Here is a 21,576-nt window from a genome sequence, read left to right as displayed (position 1 = left end):
TCTTATTTGGCAGCTATATACAGAGGGGATTATCTCACAAGAGTCATTGTTCCCCAGGGTGGCTAACCAAATTTTTCTAAATGAATAGTCTGCCTGCTATGGACAATCTTTGTATGCCACAGCTCATTCATATGTCAGTTTTGTTGTGTGAGTACGATCCACGTTTTTTCACAGATTTCACTTGTACCTATGATAGTCAATGGTAGTTCATATGTTTGATTTTTTTTTTCCATGAGTGGTCCTTACAAAAGTAAGGATACTTGCCCAATATTGATCTGAGTGTCGGATCAAACTCGCCAATGTAAGTATGGATCCGTAAAAAAATCAGACATCACTCGGCTGCTAATTACACACAAGTTCTTTTTGTCTTATATTCTGCAGTTTCCATTCACCATACACTCTATTTTATTATGGTCTAACGTAATACTCATTTGATCTATAATAACTTTTAAAACATCTGTCTTGCCCCCCACTCCCCACTTTCCTGTTATATCACATCTGATATATTAAGAAATAAAAAAAATAGTTTGAAGTTACTTAAAATCATGTGTCATAGGATATGCGGAAGGGAAATGGAAAAGATGCATTCTGATAAAGGGGAAGAATCAAACTGAAAAACTTCTCTAACGGGTGCACGGCCGGGTCAGGTGACTATTTTGGTAATTTAATCTGGGAGACAGCCATAACGGAAACTAACTCTGGTCAGATTATGGTATTGTGCTGTGGTCGCTATGTATAAACTGCAAGAAACTATGTTCAGAAATGTGCACAAGACGTCTTTTATATGCTGGTCAATCCACCGAGTTTTACAACAGGGAGACGCTGCAAGACAAGTCACCATTTTTTGTCGTGAAGAATCTTTTTTTTTTTTGCATCTTTTTAGCTGTTTCCTCAGTGCTTGATCATTGTTTTTGACTGTTAGAGGGTTTTTTGAGTGTTTTTTTTCCCAGAGTTTTTGGGATGTCCTTTTAATTTTCGAAAGTCTAATGGTCGTCTCACTTATTTTAACCGCTTTGCGTCTTTTGAAACCTGAAGCGGTTAAAAGATGCTCAGAGTATATGAACAGCAAGTCGTTGTCACATAGAAGTGCATATGTTTATTCTTATGGGCGTTTTCTGTGCACTTTTTCAGGCAGATTTCAGAGAAGACTTGCCTGGAAAAGATGTAGTGTGCATATCCCCATAAATGGGTTTTCCATTTTGATATTTGTGCCCTATCAATGAGATTTGTCATTAGTATTAGATCAGTGGGGCTCCAACATCCGGGCTCCACAACCAATCAGCTGCTGGCAGCTCTTAGTGCACTTGAATGTAAACAGTGTATGGAGCACAGCTCTGCAGCACTGAATGCTGTCTAGTGGCTATTGTGAAGAACTGCAGCACAGCTCCCATTCATCGCGGCTAGTGATGAGCTAGCATGCCCATTACTCGAGATTTACGAGCATGCTCGGGTGTTTTCTGAGTATCTTCAGCGTGCTCGTGTGTTTTAGTCACTCCGTGCTCATGATTTGCAACTGTTTGACAGCTTTGCTTTAATACATGTGAGGAATGCCTGTTTCTTAGGCATTCCTCACATGTATTAAAGCTGTCAAACAGTCACAAATCATGAGTACGGAGTGACTAAAATATAACACCTGAGCACTCTGAAGATACTTGGCGAGCACCCGAGCATGCTCGCCGAAAGGGTTAACAGAACACACTCGCTCATCACTAATCATGGCCACTAAACAGTGTGATGGAGTTGAGCTGCATTTACATTGCATGATAATCGTGAATGATGGTTCTTAAAAATGCTTGTTTCTCAATTATCTTTCAGTGTAAACAGGCTGCGATCACCCGATGAACTAGCCGACGCTTGGTCAGTTGGGTGAAATGATCTTTCGTGCAGCATAGCTGTGCATTGTCCGGTGTAAACAGGATTCGCGCTGCTGAAAACCATGGCAGCCTATGTACGATCCATTACAGATCGCTCAGTGCACATCGTTTTCTTAGGTCTGTCATTTAAATCGGGGTTCCCCAACTCCAGTCCTCAAGGCCCACCAACAGGTCATGTTTTCAGGATTTCCTTAGTATTGCACAGGTGATGGAATTATTGCCTGTGCAGGTGATGTAATTATCACCTGTGCAATACTAAGGAAATCCTGAAAACATGACCTGTTGGTGGGCCTTGAGGACTGGAGTTGGGGAACCCTGATTTAAATGACCACTGATCGGTAAGGTTTCATCAATCAGCGATTGTATCGTGCCGCCGGTAAGTCCAGACACATACACTTAGCACTATGTTTACATCCAGCCAGCACCAGAGCTTATAACTAGTGTTGAGCATTCCGATACTGAAATATCGGGTATCGGCCGATATTCACTGTATCGGAATTCCGATACTTAATTCCGATACTTTTATAATATCGAATACCGGAATCGGAAGTTCCCATAATGCCTGCGCTCTGCAGTGTCTCTGAAGGATGACAAGCTGGATGGCAGCGCTCAGCTGCGATCCAGCTTGTCATCAGAATGCCATCCCAGCGTGGGAGAATTCTCCTGATTGTTTAAAAGCCGGCGCGCGGTAAAAAGCCGCCGGCTTTTAAACAATCACGCAGCCCCATACTGCTTCCCCGCAGCCTCCCACCCCGATCCTCCGCTCCCCTCGCCACCTCCCATCCCGATCGTAAATTAGGACCGGGCGGGGAGCACAGCACCAAGGAGCGAAGGACCCGGGCGGGGAAGCCGGCAGTGAAAAGACTTCACCGCCGGCTTTCCCGTTCTGTGCTGCGCTTTCCCGCCGGTTATTTCAAATGAACAGCTGAGGTATCAGGTGATGCCGATCAGCTGTTCATTTGAAGTAGCCGCGGTGCCCTCAGAGGGTTCATGTGAGTTCATGCTTGACTGCATGAACTCACATCAACTTTCCCACGGCCGCACAGGTCAGCCTCACCTCCCGGACCCGTCATGATTAGTGTGTGTGCGGGGTGTGTGTGTGCGGGTGTGTGTGTGTGCGGGGTGTGTGTGCGGGGTGTGTGTGCGATGTGTGCGGGGTGTGTGTGCGGGGTGTCTGTGCGATGTGTGCGGGTGTGTGTGTGTGCGGGTGTGTGTGTGTGCGGGTGTGTGTGCGGGGTGTGTGTGCGGGGTGTGTGTGCGGGGTGTGTGTGCGGGGTGTCTGTGCGATGTGTGCGGGGTGTGTGTGCGGGGTGTCTGTGCGATGTGTGCGGGGTGTGTGTGCGGGGTGTGTGTGTGTGTGCGGGGTGTCTGTGCGATGTGTGCGGGGTGTGTGTGCGGGGTGTCTGTGCGATGTGTGCGGGTGTGTGTGCGGGCAGACATAGGCCGATGTGACACTACTACTCCCATCGGCCTATGTCTGTCCCCCGTCCACTCCTGCCAGCAGGATCAGCTCGATGGGAGCAGTAGTTCCCATCAGCCTGATCCTGCTATTTAAATTGCCCTACTGTGTCCCCAATAAATGTTAGATACATGTCATTGGTGGCCAGTGGTTACCTAAAAGAAATTAGTTCATACATTACCTGTCCCCGCCGATCGCCACCTAAAATAAAGTAAAAAATAAAAAACTACACCTATACTCACCAAGACACCTAATTCCCCGAAGCCATCGATCTCCTGTAATAAAATATAAAATAATAAACCACAACCTTATCCTTACCCCTCCGTAGCAGTCCACGAGTGTCCCACGAAGATCTCCAGTTCAGAGCAGCCACATAGAATGTGACCGCTCTGAACCGCTGCCGCCGCTAGAATGACGGGGCCGTAAGGGTTCACCGGAGTTCAGGCAGCGCTGCTCCGGTTAGCTCCTTTACGGCACTGCTGTATCGTGAGAAATTCCCACGGTACAGCACTGCCGTAAAGGAGGTCTCCGGAGCTGCGCTGCCTGAATGCACTCCGGTGACCTCAGTCAGTGGCTCCCGCTGCCGGGAGCGGACGTGTTCCCGGCAGCGTGAGCTTACAGCAGCCATGCACAGCTGTCACCATCTCCAGATGTGACAGCTGTGCATGGGAGATCAGCGCAGGAACGTGGACAGGTAACTATTTTTTTTTTAGTAAACTAAGAATTAAATAAAATGGTGTTTTATTTCAAATAAATTATTTTTTTCTGGGTGTAGTGTGTTTTTTCTTTTTAACACTTTGTAGGTTAGTAATGGGGGTGTCATATAGACGGCCATCATTACTAACCTGGGCTTCATGGCAGCTGGCGCTGACATGAACCCCACCACTATTACCCCCTGCCACCGCACCAGGGCAGTGGGAAGAGCGAGGCTAAGTGCCAGAATTGGCGCATCCTATGGATGCGCCATTTCTGGGGCGGCTGACGGCTGGTGTTTCTAGCCTGGGAGGGGGCCAATATTCATGGCACCCTTCCTGAGCTATTAATATCAGCCCCCAGCTGTCTGCCTAGCCTTTGCTAGCTATTAAAATAGAGGGGACCCCACGTCATTTTTTTTTGGGGGGTCCCCCATTTTAATAGCTAGTAAAGGCTAGGTATTCAGCTGGGGGCTGATATTAGTAGCCTGGGAAGCTCCGTGGGTTTTACCCCCTTCCCAGGCTTCAAACATCTGCCCCAGCCGTCTGCTTAACCTCCGCTAGAGACTAAAATTATGGGGGATCCCACGCCATTTTTTTTTTAAATAAATCCTTTATTTTAACACTAAATGACATTTGAGGACTTAATAAAGATGCAGTCCCTAAATTATTATTTATTTTTTAATAAATTTTTCCCAAAACTTTTGACGTGGGCTTCGCCATATTTTTGTATGCCAGCCAGGTACAGCATCCAGCTTCTATGAACGCGCCATTTTCCGGGGCGGCCGCGGACTGCAATTTTCAGCGGGGGGGGGGAGGGCAAAAAGCTTGGGCCTCCCTGCGCTGCAGATTCCATCCCCCAGCTGCCTAGTTGTACCTGGCTGGACACAAAAATAAGGAGAAGCTCCACGTTTTTTTTTTTTTAATTATTTCATGAAATTCATGGAATAATTAAGAAAAAAAGGGCTTCCCTATATTGTTGTGTCCGGCTAGGTACAAATAGGCAGCTGGTGGTTGGGGGCAGCCCATTCCTGCCTGCTGTACCTGGCTGGACACAAATATAGTGTGAAGCCCCACGTCAATTTTTTTTTAATTATTTCAGGAAATTCATGAAATAATTAAAAAAAAATTATGTGGGGCTTCGCCCTATAATTGTGTCCAGCCAGGTACAGCAGGCAGGAACGGGCTGCCCCCAACCACCAGCTGCCTATTTGTACCTAGCCGGACACAACAATATAGGGAAGCCCTTTTTTTCTTAATTATTCCATGAATTTCATGAAATAATTAAAAAAAAAAATGTGTGGCGCTTCGCCCTATTTTTGTGTCCAGCCAGGTACAACTAGGCAGCTGGGGGCTGGAATCCGCAGCGCAGGGAGACCCAAGCTTTCTGGGCCACCCCCGCTGCAAATTGCAGTCCGCAGCCGCCCCAGAAAATGGCGCGTTCATAGAAGCGCCATCTTCTGGCGCTGTACCCAACTCATCCAGGGCCCTGGTGCGGTGGCTCACTGGGTAATAAAGGGGTTAAGGCCAGCTTGGCATTATCAGCTGGCCCTAAGCCCAAAATTCATGGGGTCACGCCAATATTAGACATGACCACCATGAATTTCTAGTAAAGTATTTAAAAAAACACAACACCCAGAAAAAAGTCCTTTAATTGAAATAAACACACAATTCTTTATTGTTCTAAATTAAACCATACTTACCATCACGCCCATTCCAGCTGAAGCCAACGATCTCCTGCAATAAAAGTAAAATAATAAAGCAACCTCATCCTTACCTTTCCATGGCTCCCACGACAGCTTCAGCTCTGCTACATCGAGATGACAGGCTGGACCGCAGCAGAACGCTGCCATCCATCCTGTCATCCCGCAGACACTGAGAAGCGCAGGCATACTTCCACTCCTCAGTGTCTGGCTGTGACGGCATCCAGATGAGCCGAGGTCATGTCCAATGAACTCCGCTCACTTCATGTACGTCACTGACAGCGTGGGAAAATTCTCCTGCACTCAGCACTTCAGCGTGAGAATTTTCCCACGCTGTCAGTGACGTGCATGAGGTGAGCTGAGTTCATTGGACATGACCTCACCTCATGTATGTCACTGACAGCGTGGGAGAATTCTCACGCTGAAGCGCTGAGTGCAGGAGAATTTTCCCACGCTGTCAGTGACGTGCATGAGGTGAGCTGAGTTCATTGGACATGAACTCGGCTCATCTGGATGACGTCACAGAGAGACACTGAGGAGCGCAAGCATGCCTGCGCTTCTCAGTGTCTGCGGGATGACAGGCTGGATGGCAGCTTTCTGCTGCGGTCCAGCCTGTCATCTCGATGTAGCAGAGCTGGAGCTGTCCTGGGAACCATCGAAAGGTAAGGATGAGGTTGCTTTATTATTTTTCTTTTATTGCAGGAGATCGTTGGCTTCAGCTGGAATGGGCGTGATGGTAAGTATGGTTTAATTTAGAACAATAAAGAATTGTGTCTTTATTTCAATTAAAGGACTTTACTCTGGGTGTTTGTGTTTTCTTTTAACTTTGACTATGGGGTTAGTAATGGGGGTGTCTTATAGACGCCTCTCCATTACTAACCTGGGCTTGATGTCAGCTGGCATTATAAGCTGACATCAACCCCAACCCTATTACCCCCTGCCACCGCACCAGGGCAGCGTGGAAGAGCGAGGCTAAGTGCCAGAATTGGCGCATCCTATGGATGCGCCATTTCTGGGGCGGCTGACGGCTGGTGTTTCTAGCCTGGGAGGGGGCCAATATTCATGGCACCCTTCCTGGGCTATTAATATCAGCCCCCAGCTGTCTGCCTAGCCTGTGCTAGCTATTAAATTAGGGGGGACCCCACGTCATTTTTTTGGGGGGGTCCCCCATTTTAATAGCTAGTAAAGGCTAGGTATTCAGCTGGGGGCTGATATTAGTAGCCTGGGAAGCTCCGTGGGTATTACCCCCTTCCCAGGCTTCAAACATTTGCCCCAGCTGTCTGCTTAACCTCCGCTAGAGCCTAAAATTAAGGGGAACCCCACGCCAATTTTTTTTTAAATAAATCCTTTATTTTAACACTAAATGACAAGTACAGTAATCAACACTGTCACTGTACTTCATATATATGTGACTGACATGTTTCTATCTATCTAATCTATGTGTGATTCTCTATTCCTTCTATTCTAAATTGTCGGGTACAGATGCTGAATTGCCGGCCGGCTTTCTTAAAGAGACGGTGCATGAAAACACTATTATTTTTTTAAATAAATCCTTTACACTAAATGACAAGTTCTGTAAGCAACACTGTCACTGTACTTCATATATATGTGACTGACATGTTTCTATCTATCTAATCTATGTGTGAAGCTCTATTCTGTCTGTTATAAATTGTCGGGTACAGATGCTGAATTGCCGGCCGGCTTTTTTAAAGAGACGGTGCACGAAAACACTAATATTTTTTTTAATAAATCCTTTACACTAAATGACAAGTACAGTAAGCAACACTGTCACTGTACTTCATATATATGTGACTGACATGTTTCTATCTATCTAATCTATGTGTGATTCTCTATTCCTTCTATTCTAAATTGTCGGGTACAGATGCTGAATTGCCGGCCGGCTTTCTTAAAGAGACGGTGCATGAAAACACTATTATTTTTTTAAATAAATCCTTTACACTAAATGACAAGTTCTGTAAGCAACACTGTCACTGTACTTCTTATATATGTGACTGACATGTTTCTATCTATCTAATCTATGTGTGAAGCTCTATTCTGTCTGTTATAAATTGTCGGGTACAGATGCTGAATTGCCGGCCGGCTTTTTTAAAGAGACGGTGCACGAAAACACTAATATTTTTTTTAATAAATCCTTTACACTAAATGACAAGTACAGTAAGCAACACTGTCACTGTACTTCATATATATGTGACTGACATGTTTCTATCTATCTAATCTATGTGTGAAGCTCTATTCTTTCTGTTGTAAATTGTCGGGTACCGGTGAATGCCGCTGATGAATTGCCGGCTTTTCATGTCATTCTACATTATTCTTAGTTGTTTTACTTCATGTAGAATTAACCTACAAGGAAAGAAAGGGTTTATTTTCATTCCGATATTTGTGTCCCATTGACTTGCATTGGTTTCCGGTATCGGAATCGGCGATATCCGATACTTTTTGGGTATCGGCCCGATCCAATCCGATACGATATTTCCTGATATCGGAAGGTATCGCTCAACACTACTTATAACAGCTCATCTGTAGGGGTCCTTGGTATCAGCTCCCACCATTCTGGTTTTAGATTGAAAACACTGCGCTAACATTGCACCAAAAGTGGATAGAAAACTGCAAAAAAAGATTAAACTGAGCAAATGAAAATAGACAGATTCAGAATATTTTGTGAAACAACACATGGCAAAAAAAAACAAATTTACACTGTAAAAACAATGATTATATCACTCTGCCTGTAACATGGAGAGAGGCAAGTCACTAGTGAACATAGTTCTCTAGAAATATATTTTAGTGATCTAATTGGTGCCAGCAAGGACAATGTATACGGCAGCAATGATCACAGTTATTTCAATCTATCACTTGAGTAAAGTTAACCGGTTGTGCACTAATGTGATACAAGATAGTAACTTTGTTTTGGTGGTTGGTGCCTGAACAAGTCCTGACATGTCCAACTTATGTGCTCTTACTTCATAAACAACCTTCAAGGGGTTTCCCCGCATTTTCCACTCATCAGCAGGGGAAGTTCTGTACGTGTTCTGTACAGAGGGGGGCTCTGTGCAGCTGCTGTGCACTATGGCCAGTAGTTAATGTGCTAGGGGGTCTCCCTCTATTAAACCAGAATGGCAATACATTTTCCAAACCAGATATCAATGATACAATAAGACAAAACTCCTGTTTGAAGGCAGATACTATTGTGTGCTTCAAGTCCAGAACAGACGTTTGTCATTATAAAATTCTGCTGTTGCCCTTGGAACAGACAACTGCTTGCATTGCATATATTCACAGAAAGCCCCATATACTAATTCTGCAGAAATGCTGTAATTTGCGCCCCCAGATCTTACTGCCATATAAGCTCACATGATGCTCGGGGAACACTTTACATCTTAAAAGCAAGGCATGCTACAGTATATAATTCTGTTAGTATTATTTTGAATATTGGTTTATATAATTTTAGAATTAATTAGAAATGACAATGGTAACTAACTTATCTACAGACAGGGCATTGATTACCTTTTCATGCATATGGTAACTTAAATTTTGTTTAAACTATAATACAGGAATATTTTACATTGCAGACTATAGACTTTGTACATTTTAATAGTCTCCTGTCCTTCAAGTAAGAGTTATATTACAGTGTCAGTGAAGCATGAGCAAATTTTGAGACAAAAGTGCAATATCATGGAGCTGGTAGTTACCCAGAATATACAATTTGTAAATGCTTCCAAAATTTAAAGTAATAATAGATAGCAATACAGTAAAACTCCTGACCTCTCAGGCCTGGCAGACACAGGACGATGACAAATTCTGGAATATCATCCCTGAAAACAGGGCAATTTCAGTAAAATATAAAAATCTGATACAATCGACATACTTGTCCTTACAGCACAGGGCTCTACAGCTAGGAGGGAATATAGTATATACCACTTAGGCTGTGTTCACATGGAAGCTTAGTGGACGCAAATAGCGGGAACCATTGCCTTGTACAAGAAATGTGATCAGGGCAGGCCAATAATCTTAAGAATACCTCTAGTAATCGCCTTCTCTTCTTTGATACCATTATGTCTCATGTTAAATTAAAAACTAAGAATTCCTGTGTATAAATAATTGTTCTATATGCACCTGAAATCAGCCAACCATAGAAGGAGCCGTCACCCTTCCCTCTGTTTTCAGTAGGAGACAAAAGAACAGGAGACACTCCCCTTGCTGAAACACGCCCCCTTGGCTGAGGCACATGCCCCTTTGGCTGATGCACCCCACCAGCTGAGAGCTACCTCTTCTTGGCTGAGAGACATGCCCAAGGCATGTCCCTGGACGAGACATGTCCTCCTGCCCGAGAGACAAGTCTCACATCCATCTGACAGCTATAAATGGAATAGATCAGGAGAATAGCCTCTGTGGCCTCTGTGGGATTTCTACAAGACTGTTTCAGGAACATGCAGAAAATCTTTCACTTCTAAATAGTTTGTACAAGTTTATCTCCTTTTATTCTTCATTTCTAGGCTTAGTGTTTTTTTAAGAATATTAAAGATAATCTGTCACCAGGTGTTTGCTATCTAATCTGAGAGGAGCATTATATAAAGGCTGAGACCCTGATTCCAGTGATGTATCACTTACTGGTCTGCTTGCTGTCATTTTGATAAAATCCCTGTTTTCTCGGCTGCAGATCTAGCAGTTCTCTAAATGCTGATCTCTGTATAACTCCGCCCACACCACTGATTGGCATCTTTCTGCCAATCAGTGGTGGGGGTGGGACAGGAGGATTACATGGCAAGAGACACCTAGTCCTCTACTGATAATCTCCTGCAGATAAAAAACTGATTTTACTGCAACAACACGTAGTCTAGTAAGTGACACATTGCAGGAATCACGGTCTCAGCCCCTACATCATGCTGCTCTCACATTGCACAGTAAACAAAACTGTTGACAGATTCCCTTTAACAAATCAGTCAGTGGCTGGACCTTTAATAATAGATTTTTTTTTGTTATAGGAAACCCCATTTAATCTCTATTCTAACTGAAACATCCCTTTAAAGTTAGAGGCCTTCCTGAAAGACTTGGAAGCCGATGTCTCAGGCCTGCAGCACAATAGTTAAAAATTAAAAAATTATTTTGCAGCAGACAATTTAGTTCTCAGCATCGGGCTTATTGTGCAATTCAGAAAACAACATTGTTCCACTTTTATTGCCAGACTATCATACATGGCTGATTTCTAAGACCTTTACCATGATAATGTACCAGTATAGTGCGAGTAATGCTTATTTATCAAGTACGGATATGAATGTAACTAACGTTTAATCAACCTATATGTCTTCTGCTCCACTAACACTATGACCACCAGCTGTCTCTACAGTGGTCACCAATACCCAGAGATCCTGGCGTCAATCACATGTCCAAAATCCATAATGTTAATTGTCTCTGTAACCACGAGACACACTTAATGCTACAAGCCATTCTTAAACTCAGTCTCTTCTTCTTCCATGCTCAAGAAGTACATATACCACCAATGTGCAATCTTCTGGACCTTCTTTGGTTTATAGTGCACACTTATAGGAGGCTTGTCTCATAGCCACAAGGTTGGTTTGCGATCAAGATGCTTGATTACCAATTGAAGAGAACATTTTGTCCAAGGGTCATGAAATAAATTTGACTGCCGCCTCCGGATTGTATAGAAGCAAAAAATACCTAAAAAAAAAAAAAAATTATGAATATGTGTAATCCGCGAGAATGGTAAGAAATTATAGAACAGGAAAAAATCTGCCTATAGAAAGCATTTTTTTCCATCAACATCCAGATCGATAGATATGCTGTTTCATCTATCTATCTATCTATCTATCTATCTATCTATCTATCTATCTATCTATCTATCATACATCTATGCAGAAATGTATTCTTCTTTATTTTTACTTATTTTTTAATGAAAAGCTGATCAGATCTTGGCATAAGAGAGAGGGGAATATTTTCAAAAGAAATGATTCCCTTTACATTTGGCTATATATTTTTTTGTTTTTTATTATTTGTATGATTATTATTTATTTTTTTGTACGATTACTCTTTTTTGTACTATACTGTATGCCTTAAGGTGCCGAGATGCATTAGATGAAAGTCAGGGAAACGTAGACAGGTCAACTATCTAATATGTATAGGGATCTTCCGTATCGGGTCCAACTGATTTCTGATTTAGGGGAAAAAATGAATTGGGCATGTTGGATTTCAACATGCTCAATCTTTTTTTTATCTATGGGAGATAAACCCCTGCCAGGCTTATTCCCCTTCTAGTAGTGAAACCCACGCACAATTACACATTTGAGAACAGATACAATGGATATAAAATGTCTACACACCCTTTTTAAAATGTCAAGTAAAAACTCATACCAAGTTGAGTCATTTCAGAACCTTTTTTTTTAATTCAACACCCTTCTCCAGATGACGTTTGGGGAGAATCAGGAAGCCACCATACACATTAGATGGTGGCTAGAAACCAAGTTGGACTGCCACTATCCCAATATGTACGGTCTCCTTTACTCTTCCATCCGTTCTGTTAAGAGCAATACTTTATGGATTCTTCTGTCGACACGACTTTTTAATCTGATATCTATGGAGTCTATTGGATTCTTTCTTTGTCTAAATTGTATAAAACATCTATTAAAAGATGAAGTGTTCCAGCTTTACATAGACTATCAGGACGGAGTAGAATTGCATGCGGCTTGACAAGAGTAGTCTTTGACAGTTTTCCCCTGAAGAAATAGATTTTCATAAATAGTTCACAGCAATAAAGAAAATAACCCTGGGTCAGTCAGACTGCTGCCATTAATGTCCAACCCTGTCCAGTTTATTAGATATGTCCCTGTCACATGCGGTACTTCTCCAAGACTATTACATGGGAGAATTATCCGATGACAGTAGAGTTCACATGGTGACAGGGACATTAGCTTATCTTATTTATTAGCCAAATCCGGTTTGTAATTCCCAAGGCGTGAAGAGAATGACAAGTAAATAATCCAAACTCAGTCTGTCCAATTAGAGGCAATCAAATCATAATTCCAAAAATATAGAGCCGGATGGATTATTCAGGCTGACCTCAACATTCTTCAATGCTTTGTAGAAATGCATATTCTACGGTTAAATAATCGATCATAACTAGTGTTGAGCGAACATGCTCGACACTGCTCGTTACTCGCCCGAGCATCACGCTACTCGGGATGTTTGGCGAGCACCGAGCATTTCCGGGTTACTCGGGCGGGAGCTCGGGTCTCCGCCCTGCACGTTTGGCACTATTTACAGAGCCAATGAACATGCAGGGATTGCCAGCCAGTCACTGTAATGCCGCAGCCATGTTGTTTGTGGGCATTACAGTGATTGGCTGGACGCACAGCGTCACCTCGAGTATTTAAAACCAGGCGCCGCCATCTTGGACACAGTTCCCCGGGATCAGACAGTGAAGGGACAGCGCTGCTGATTTAGGGAGAGATATATACTGCAAAATAGTTAGTGTAGGGTCTGTAAAGGCTGCCAGATCAAACAAACAGTCCTTCTCAGGACTAATATCCATCCCAGGTATATCAGGCAGGCAGGCAGGCAGGCTGTATAGGAGACACAGTGGTTATACCAGCAAACGCTGCATTACAGTCCTGTGTGCTGCTCCTGTTGCTGAAATTGCTGGACTTAGCTCCAGGTCCCGGGGGCCAGGAAAAATCCTTTTTTTTTTTTTATCTAAATCCTCTTTTTTTTTTCCTCCTTCACAATGTACAAATACCCATCTTATTAACCTTTTGGTGTCCCCCCCCCCCCCCAAAAAAAAAAGTGTGCCTCTGATTTTTCAGATACAAATATATCTGTTGAAAATAGTCTGGTGTAGGCCAGAGAAATAGAAGTGTGGTTTTGCAGTTCTATGGGCCATTTGTATCTAAAAAAAACAGTTTGAGTGTGTCGCTCACTGTTCAGCCGCAAATATATATATTTAAAAAAGTCTGGTATACACCAGTAAATTATTACTGTGGTTTTGATGTTCCACGGTAAAACATCTCTATTATCTTGTTTTTGGCATTTTTTGCTGTATAAAAATAATAATAGTGTCTCCCTGATTTTTCAGACACAAATATATCTGTTGAAAATAGTCTGGTGTAGGCCAGAGAGACAGAAGTGTGCATTTGCTGTTCCACGGTAAAAAATCTCTATTATCCTGCTTTTTGCATTTTTTGCTGTAAAAAAATAAAATAATAGTGTCTCCCTGATTTTTCAGACACAAATATATCTGTTGAAAATAGTCTGGTGTAGGCCCGAGAAATACAAGTGTGGTTTTGCAGTTCCACGGTTCAATCCTCTGTATTATCCACTTTTGGGCCATTTGTATCTAAAAAAAACAGTTTGAGTGTGTCGCTCACTGTTCAGCCGCAAATATATATATATTTTAAAAAGCCTGGTATACACCAGTAAATTATAACTGTGGTTTTGCTGTTCCACAGTAAAAAATCTCTATTATCCTGCTTTTGGCATTTTTTGCCGTAAAAAATAAATAGTGTCTCCTGATTGTTCAGACACAAATATATCTGTTGAAAATAGTCTGGTGTAGGCCCGAGAAATACAAGTGTGGTTTTGCAGTTCCACGGTTCAATCCTCTGTATTATCCACTTTTGGGCCATTTGTATCTAAAAAAAAACCAGTTTGAGTGTGTCGCTCACTGTTCAGCCGCAAATATCTCTATATATATATATTCAAAAAAGTCTGGTATACACCAGTAAATTCTAACTGTGGTTTTGCCATCCCACGGTAAAAAATCTCTATTATTCAGGTTTTGGTAGTTTTTTCCGTAAAGAAAAACAGTAGTGTCTCCTGACTGTTGTGACACAAAAATATATCTGTTGAAAATAGTCTTGTGTAGGCCCGACATCCCAGTGTGGTTTCGCAGTTCCACTGGTCAAATCGCTGTACTATCCAGTTTTGGGCCTTTGGTATCTAAAAAAAAAAGCAATTTGAGTGTGTCGCTCACTGTTCAGCCGCAAATATCTCTATTTAAAAAAGTGTGGTAAACCCCAGTAAACAATAACTGTGGTTTTCCTCTCCCACAGTTCTAATCTACTCTTTATTACCCTTTTCCATTGATAGTGCAAGTGTAAGCTATTTTACTTCATTTACAATGGGCTAGGCGCGTGGCAAGGGACGTGGAAGTGGACGTTCTGGTGATGGTTCGTGCAGAGGACGGGGCCGTGGCCAAGGTGAAAATGTGCCACAACCAACAGCCACATCTTCTCGCTCCCACTTCTTGACCGAATTACTAGGGAAGCACAGAACAACACCAGTATTCAGAACTGATCAGTGTGAACAGGTTATTAATTGGATAGCAGACAATACTTTCAGTTACCTGGGCACCACCACCTCCGGTCTGTCTTCCACACGGTCAACTCTTAGTAGCCGTGAGTCTCGACCGCATACTCCTCCTCACCCTGATGCTCCTTCCTCCCACCATGCCGAGTGTCGTCAGACAGCAAGTGATCCCACACTTGGACACTCTGAAGAGCTGTTCACTGGTCCATTTCCATATTTGGGCCCCTCGCCTAATACGCTTGAAGTGGTGGAAGAGGAGATCCCATGTTGCGATGCCCAAATATTTGAACAGCCACGGCCACAGGAAGTCGACGTTGGCAATCTGTCACAAGAGGTGGACGATGACGAGACACAATTGCCAGGAAGTGAGGAGGAGGATCGTGGTGCGCAAGTGGAAGAGGAGGAGGTGGTGGATGATCTAGTAACTGACCCAACGTGGAAGGAGGACATGCAGAGTGAGGCCAGCAGCACACAGGGGGAGGGAGGCAGAGTACCCCAACAGGCAGGAAGAAGCAGTGTGGTGGCCGCAGACAGAAGGCAGGCAACCGTTCTCCGTAACACCAACACGAGGGACGTTGCCAGTACAAGCGGTAGGTCTTCCAGAGTCTGGAATTTTTTTAAAGACTCTGCTGATAACCCCAAAAAGGCCATATGTTCCACCTGCCATGCCAGCATCAGCAGGGGTGACAAAACTACCAGCCTGACCACCACCAGCATGATCAGGCACATGGCAGCAAAGCACCCGACTTTGTGGGGCGAAACCCAGGGTCCACGACCAGTGTCAGCGGGTGTCACCACTGCTTCTTCCACTGTTGTGCGTGCAATAGAACCCCCTGTTGTGTGTGCAAGGCAATCCCCTGTCCATACTGCATGTAAAGATGCCCCCTCCTCTCAGTCTTCACTTGTTATGGCAGTTTCTCAAGAAACAGCATCAACGTCCACGTCCCACCGCAGCGTTCAATTGTCCATATCCCAGACCTTTGAACGAAAGCGGAAATTCGCAGCTAACGCCCCACAGGCCACAGTCCTAAATTCGCACATTTCACGACTGCTTGCATTGGAAATGCTGCCTTTTAGGCTGGTGGAGACGGAATCCTTCCGCAATCTTATGGCGGTGGGCGTCCCTCGGTACTCGGTCCCCAGCCGACACTATTTTGCCCGGTGTGCCATCCCCGCACTACACAAGCACGTGTCCCAAAGCATCTGCCGTGCCTTCAACAACGCAGTTACTGGGAGAGTCCACCTGACAACGGACACGTGGACAAGTGCTTGTGGCCAGGGATGGTACATCTCTCTGACGGCACACTGGGTAAACATAGTGGAAGCCGGGACCCAGTCGGACCTTGGGACGGAACACATCCTCCCCACACCGAGGATTGCGGGCCCTATGTCAGTCAGAGTTGCCCCCACAGTGTACAGCTCCTGCGCATCCTCCTCCTCCTCCTCATGTTCAGCCTCCATCTCAGATATCACCACATCAGTTACAAGCTGGAAGCATTGCAGTACTGCCTCCGCCAAGCGGCAACAGGCTGTGCTGAAACTCATAAGCTTAGGTGATAAACCTCACACTGCTTGTGAGTTGTGGACAGCTGTGAAAGAGCAGGCAGATTTGTGGCTGAGACCGCTGAACCTACATCCCGGCATGGTCGTGTGTGACAATGGCCGTAACCTGGTGGCGGCTCTGAGGCGAGGTGAGATCACACACGTACCATGCCTGGCTCATGTGCTTAACCTCGTGGTTCAGCGGTTTCTTAAATCGTACCCCGAGTTGCCAGATCTGCTCGTGAAAGTACGCCGCCTGTCAGCTCATTTTCGCAAGTCGGCTACAGCTTCCGCCGCCCTTGCTGTGTTGCAGCAGCGTTTGCAGCTTCCGGCACACCGACTGGTGTGTGATGTCCCCACACGTTGGAACTCTACCCTCCACAGGATTTGTGAGCAGAAGAGAGCAGTTGTGGAGTACCAGCTGCAACAAGGCCGTCGATATTCAGGTCAGACTCCACACATAAGACCTCAGGAGTGGACCTGGATGTCTGACATATGTACCATCCTGACAAACTTTGAGGAGGCCACCAAGATGGTGAGTGGCGATGACGCCATCATTAGTGTCAGCATCCCACTTGTCTGTCTTTTGCAACGCTCTCTGCAGAGAATTAAAGAGGAGGCATTGCAGCCAGAGTATGATGAGATGGATCAAGAAGCCGTAGCGGGCGATTACACACAGCCCAGCCTCATCTCATCCCAACGTGCATTGGGGGACAATGAGAGAGAGGAGGAGGAGGAAGAACAGGAGCTGCTATCATGCGTTGTAGACGGTAGTACCTGTACAAGTGTCATACCGTCGGTTCAGCGTGGGTGGCCTGAGGACAGGGGGGAGGAGGAAGAGGAGGAGGAGAGCATGGTCAGTCGTCATCTTGGTGAGGACACGGAAATCTTGCCCGTTACCAGTCTGGCACGCATGGCTGACTTTATGTTACGCTGCCTTAACCGTGACCCTCGCGTTGTCAAAATGTTGGGTGACAGTCATTACTGGTTGGTGACACTTGTAGACCCCCGCTACAAGGAGAACTTTCACTCTCTTATTCCTGAGGTGGAGAGGTCTACAAAAATGGGGCAATACCAGAAGGCCCTTGCTGCAGAACTCTTAAAAAAATTCCCATCTGAACACGCTAGCGGCAGAGGTCACAGTTCGTTGCCCAACCAAGACGTACAGGCGAGAGAGATGCAACTCCAATCCAGCAGAGGCAGGGGAACACTGTCAACGTTCTGGGACAGTTTTCTGACACCCGCCCAGCTTACAGGCCCTGAGGCGCGAGGTACTCTCACAAGGAGTGGAAAGTTTCAAAAGATGGTGAGGGAGTACCTTGCCGATCGTACCAGCGTCCTCCGTGATTCCTCTGTGCCTTTTAATTATTGGGTATCCAAGCTGGACACTTGGAATGAACTCGCTCTGTACACCTTGGAGGTCCTGGCCTGCCCTGCCGCTAGCGTGTTATCGGAGCGTGTTTTTAGTGCCGCTGGGGGAATTATAACTGATAAGCGCACTCGCCTGTCAACTGACAATGCTGACAAGTGGACCCTTATCAAAATGAACAAGGGCTGGATTGGGCCAGATTTCTCATCACCACCAAATGACAGCAGAGTAACATAAAGTCAAATCCACTGTGTTATTTCGGGAGGTGTATTCACATGCACCGCTTCACACCTACACATGGGTATACGCTTCCTCATTTCGGCTGTTTTTTGCTCTTCTCCTTATCCTCAGCCTCCACGACCACTATACCACCAGGGTGACCGTGGTCCATGTTGCCAGCATTGCAAGTTCCTCTGTCCTAATTTTTGGCAGCTTTTGCTTGGAAGGCATAGGCAAAGACTATGGGAGACCCACTCCCCAATAATGGGAATAATGTTTTTAATATGCTGTACTGCATGGCTCTTGTAAGGGGCATTAAAATCGTCTTGTTAAGCTACTGTGACCTCCACGTCTCTTCCAAGGGTTGTTAATATTGTCTTTTTATTCCACTGCGACCTCCACCACTCTTCCAAGGGGCATTAAAAGTGTCTTGTTAAGCTACTGTGACCTCCACGTCTCTTCCACAGGGCGTTGATATTGTCTTTTTATTCCACTGTAACCTCCACCACTCTTCCAAGGGGCATTGATATTGTCTTTTTATTCCACTGCGACCTCCACCACTCTTCCAAGGGGCATTAAAACCGTCTTGTTAAGCTACTGTGACCTCCACGTCTCTTCTACAGGGCGTTGATATTGTCTTTTTATTCCACTGTAACCTCCACCACTCTTCCAAGGGGCATTGATATTGTCTTTTTATTCCACTGTAACCTCCACCACTCTTCCAAGGGGCATTAAAACTGTCTTGTTAAACCACTCTGAACTCCACGTCTCTTCCAAGGGACATTAAAACCATCTTGTTAAGCTACTTGGCTGGCCTGATATTGATGTGAATGGTCCCTGTTCCTCCTGCTCTTTCTCCTTTGCCACCTCCTCATCCATCACCTGAAGCTTTGTTTTAACGGGAGTCATAGAGCTGGGATAGTAGCAGGAAAACATCCAGCAATCCTCGAAGGAGCTAGAATATGCGCCAAAACGCTGACCACCTCAGGCCTAGCTGCTACTACATACATGCGCTTGCGTTCCAAGGAACAGAAAGCTAAGGAGGTGGATGGCCTCATGATCATGAATAATTTACTCGTTGTGTAGGAGGCCGACCACTGCTGCTGTCTACCTTCTGAACTTTGTGTTGAAGCCTGATTGACCCAGGACCCGCAATCCTCTATGTCTGGAGGACGTGTTGCATCCCAGTGTCCAACTGTGTCCCGGCTTCCACAATATTAACCCAGTGTGAAGGCGTCAGTGAGATGGACCATTCCTGGCCACATTCACTTGTCCACGTGTTTGTGGTTAGGCTGTCCTTCCCACTAAATGCACTGGGGAGGGCACAGGTAATGTTTTGGTATGCGCGCTTGTGTATAAGGCGCACCGGGACAAATAGGGGCGGCTGGGGACCGTTTATGGACACATGGACACCCGGCCACCCCCACGCGGCTGGGGACTGTGTGTGGGCACCCGGCCGCGGGGCGGCTGGGGACTGAGTATGTACACCCCGCCGCCCCCTGGCGGCTGGGGACCAAGCGTGGACACCCGGCCGCTGGGCGGCTGGGGACTGAGTATGAATACTAGGCTACCGACGCAGCCATGACGTGGTGGCCAGATTCCACCTCCACATGCCTAAAAGGCCCAATTTCAAGTGCAAGCAAGCTAGCAGTATGGTATTGCAGCCTGTGGGTGGGTGGGTGGCAGGCTGCATACTTGCGCTTGTATTGCAAGTTATGGGGGAGGTACAATTGAACACTGCCCTGGGACAAGGACTTGCACGGGGATAGTTGCAAGTCTGCATCTTCTGATGCGGCAAGGATCACTTCTGATGGGCACACTTTTAGGCAGTGACCTGGGTGTCAGAGATGCTTCCAGGGGTCTTCCCCATGCTGTTCCCATGTCTTTTTAGCACTGTATGCATGTGTCACACAGCACATGGCCAGATAAGGTTGTAAAATGTTAAAATGACATTTCCCGGTGAATGCATTTGTCACGGTTGAAAGTAATAAAACGTGCAAAAACGCATAAAAAATGCTACTTGTGAACATAGCCCAAGGTGTGGAGGAGTATTTTTGTTTTTGGTTATTTATTTTACCTTATACACAAGTCTTTACCCTGGAAAGGATGTTCCTTAACCCCTTTCCGACCTGGTCAGTAATAGTACGCACCAGGTCGGGAAGGCTGGTTCAGCGGGGGCTCCGGCGGTGAGCCCGCACTGAAGCGAGCACGTGTCAGCTGATTATTGGAATTGCAATCCACCCGCGGCTGTTATCATGTTAAATCTCTGACAGTGGCATTTAACTCGCGCTTCCGGGAGTCCTAAGCCCCGCCCATCAGTGACGCCGTCACGTGATCGTGGGTCACCAATGGGTGGGCATGACAACTCAGGGTCTGCAGCAGACGCCTGTGGTTGTCATGTCTCAATTGCTATGAGCGCCACCTAGTGGTCAGCGCTCATAGCAAGTGAGCATTTCTCCTGCATACAAGCGATCTGCTCATCGCTTGTATGCAGTAGAAGCAATCAGACAACTGCAGCTTCTAGTCTCCTCTGGAGACTATAGAAGCAAGCAGAAAGTGTAAAAAAAAGTTTTTAAAAAAATAAAAAATATATAAAAGTTTAAGTCACCCCCCTTTCGCCCCACTCAAAATAAAAAATATATATATAAAAAAAAAAACACATACACACATTTGGTATCGCCGCGTTCAGAATCGCCCGATCTATCAATATAAAAGAAGAATTAATACAATCAGTAAACAGCGTAACGAGAAAAAAATTTTAAACGCCAGAATTAAGTTTTTTTGGTCGCTACAACTTTGCAATAAAATGCAATAACGGGCGATCAAAACATCGGATCTACCCCAAAATGGTATCAATAAAAACGTCAGCCCGGCACTCAAAAAATAAGCCCTCATCTGGCCCCAGATCCCGAAAAATGGAGAAGCTAAGGGTCTCGGAAAATGGCGTCATTTTTTTTGTTTTTTTTAGCAAGCTTTGGATTTTTTTTTCACCACTTAAATAAAAAAGAACCTATACATGTTTGGTGTCTATGAACTCGTAACGACCTGGAAAATAATGATGGCAGGTCAGTTTTAGAAATCTGTGAACGTGGTAAAAAAAGGACCCAAAAAACAACTGTGGAATTGCATTTTTTTTGCAGTTTCACTGCACTTGGAATTTTTTTCCCATTTTCCAGCACACAATACGGTAAAACCAGTGATGGTGTTTAAAAGTACAACTCGTCCCGCAAAAAAATAAGCCCTCACATGGCCATATTGAATGAAAATTAAAAAAGTTCTGGCTCTGGGAAGAAGGGGAGCAAAAAAGGAAAACACAAAAACAGAAAGACCCATGGTCGTTAAGGGGTTAACATATTTCACAGGAAAGCACTTTCACTTTCGTTTT

General features: G+C 45.0%; 1 protein-coding gene across 1 annotated transcript in view; it reads right to left on the bottom strand.

Moving 5' to 3' along the window:
- Positions 1-7,555: 7,555 nt before the first annotated feature.
- LOC141154783 (traf2 and NCK-interacting protein kinase-like) overlaps positions 7,556-21,576 on the bottom strand; it is a 329,519-nt gene continuing 315,498 nt past the window's right edge. The window contains exon 26 of the mRNA XM_073641189.1: positions 7,556-11,422. Within this exon, the coding sequence (XP_073497290.1) occupies positions 11,339-11,422 (84 nt within the window). The 3' untranslated portion in view covers positions 7,556-11,338. The remainder of the gene's footprint in view (positions 11,423-21,576) is intronic.

Source organism: Phyllobates terribilis, unplaced genomic scaffold (assembly GCF_046119375.1).
Source record: "Phyllobates terribilis strain yellow unplaced genomic scaffold, ASM4611937v1 Scaffold_7__3_contigs__length_470593459, whole genome shotgun sequence".
NCBI lineage: Eukaryota > Metazoa > Chordata > Amphibia > Anura > Dendrobatidae > Phyllobates > Phyllobates terribilis.
The sequence above is the reverse complement of the archived record's forward strand: the minus strand, read 5'-3'. Positions and strand labels throughout refer to the sequence as shown.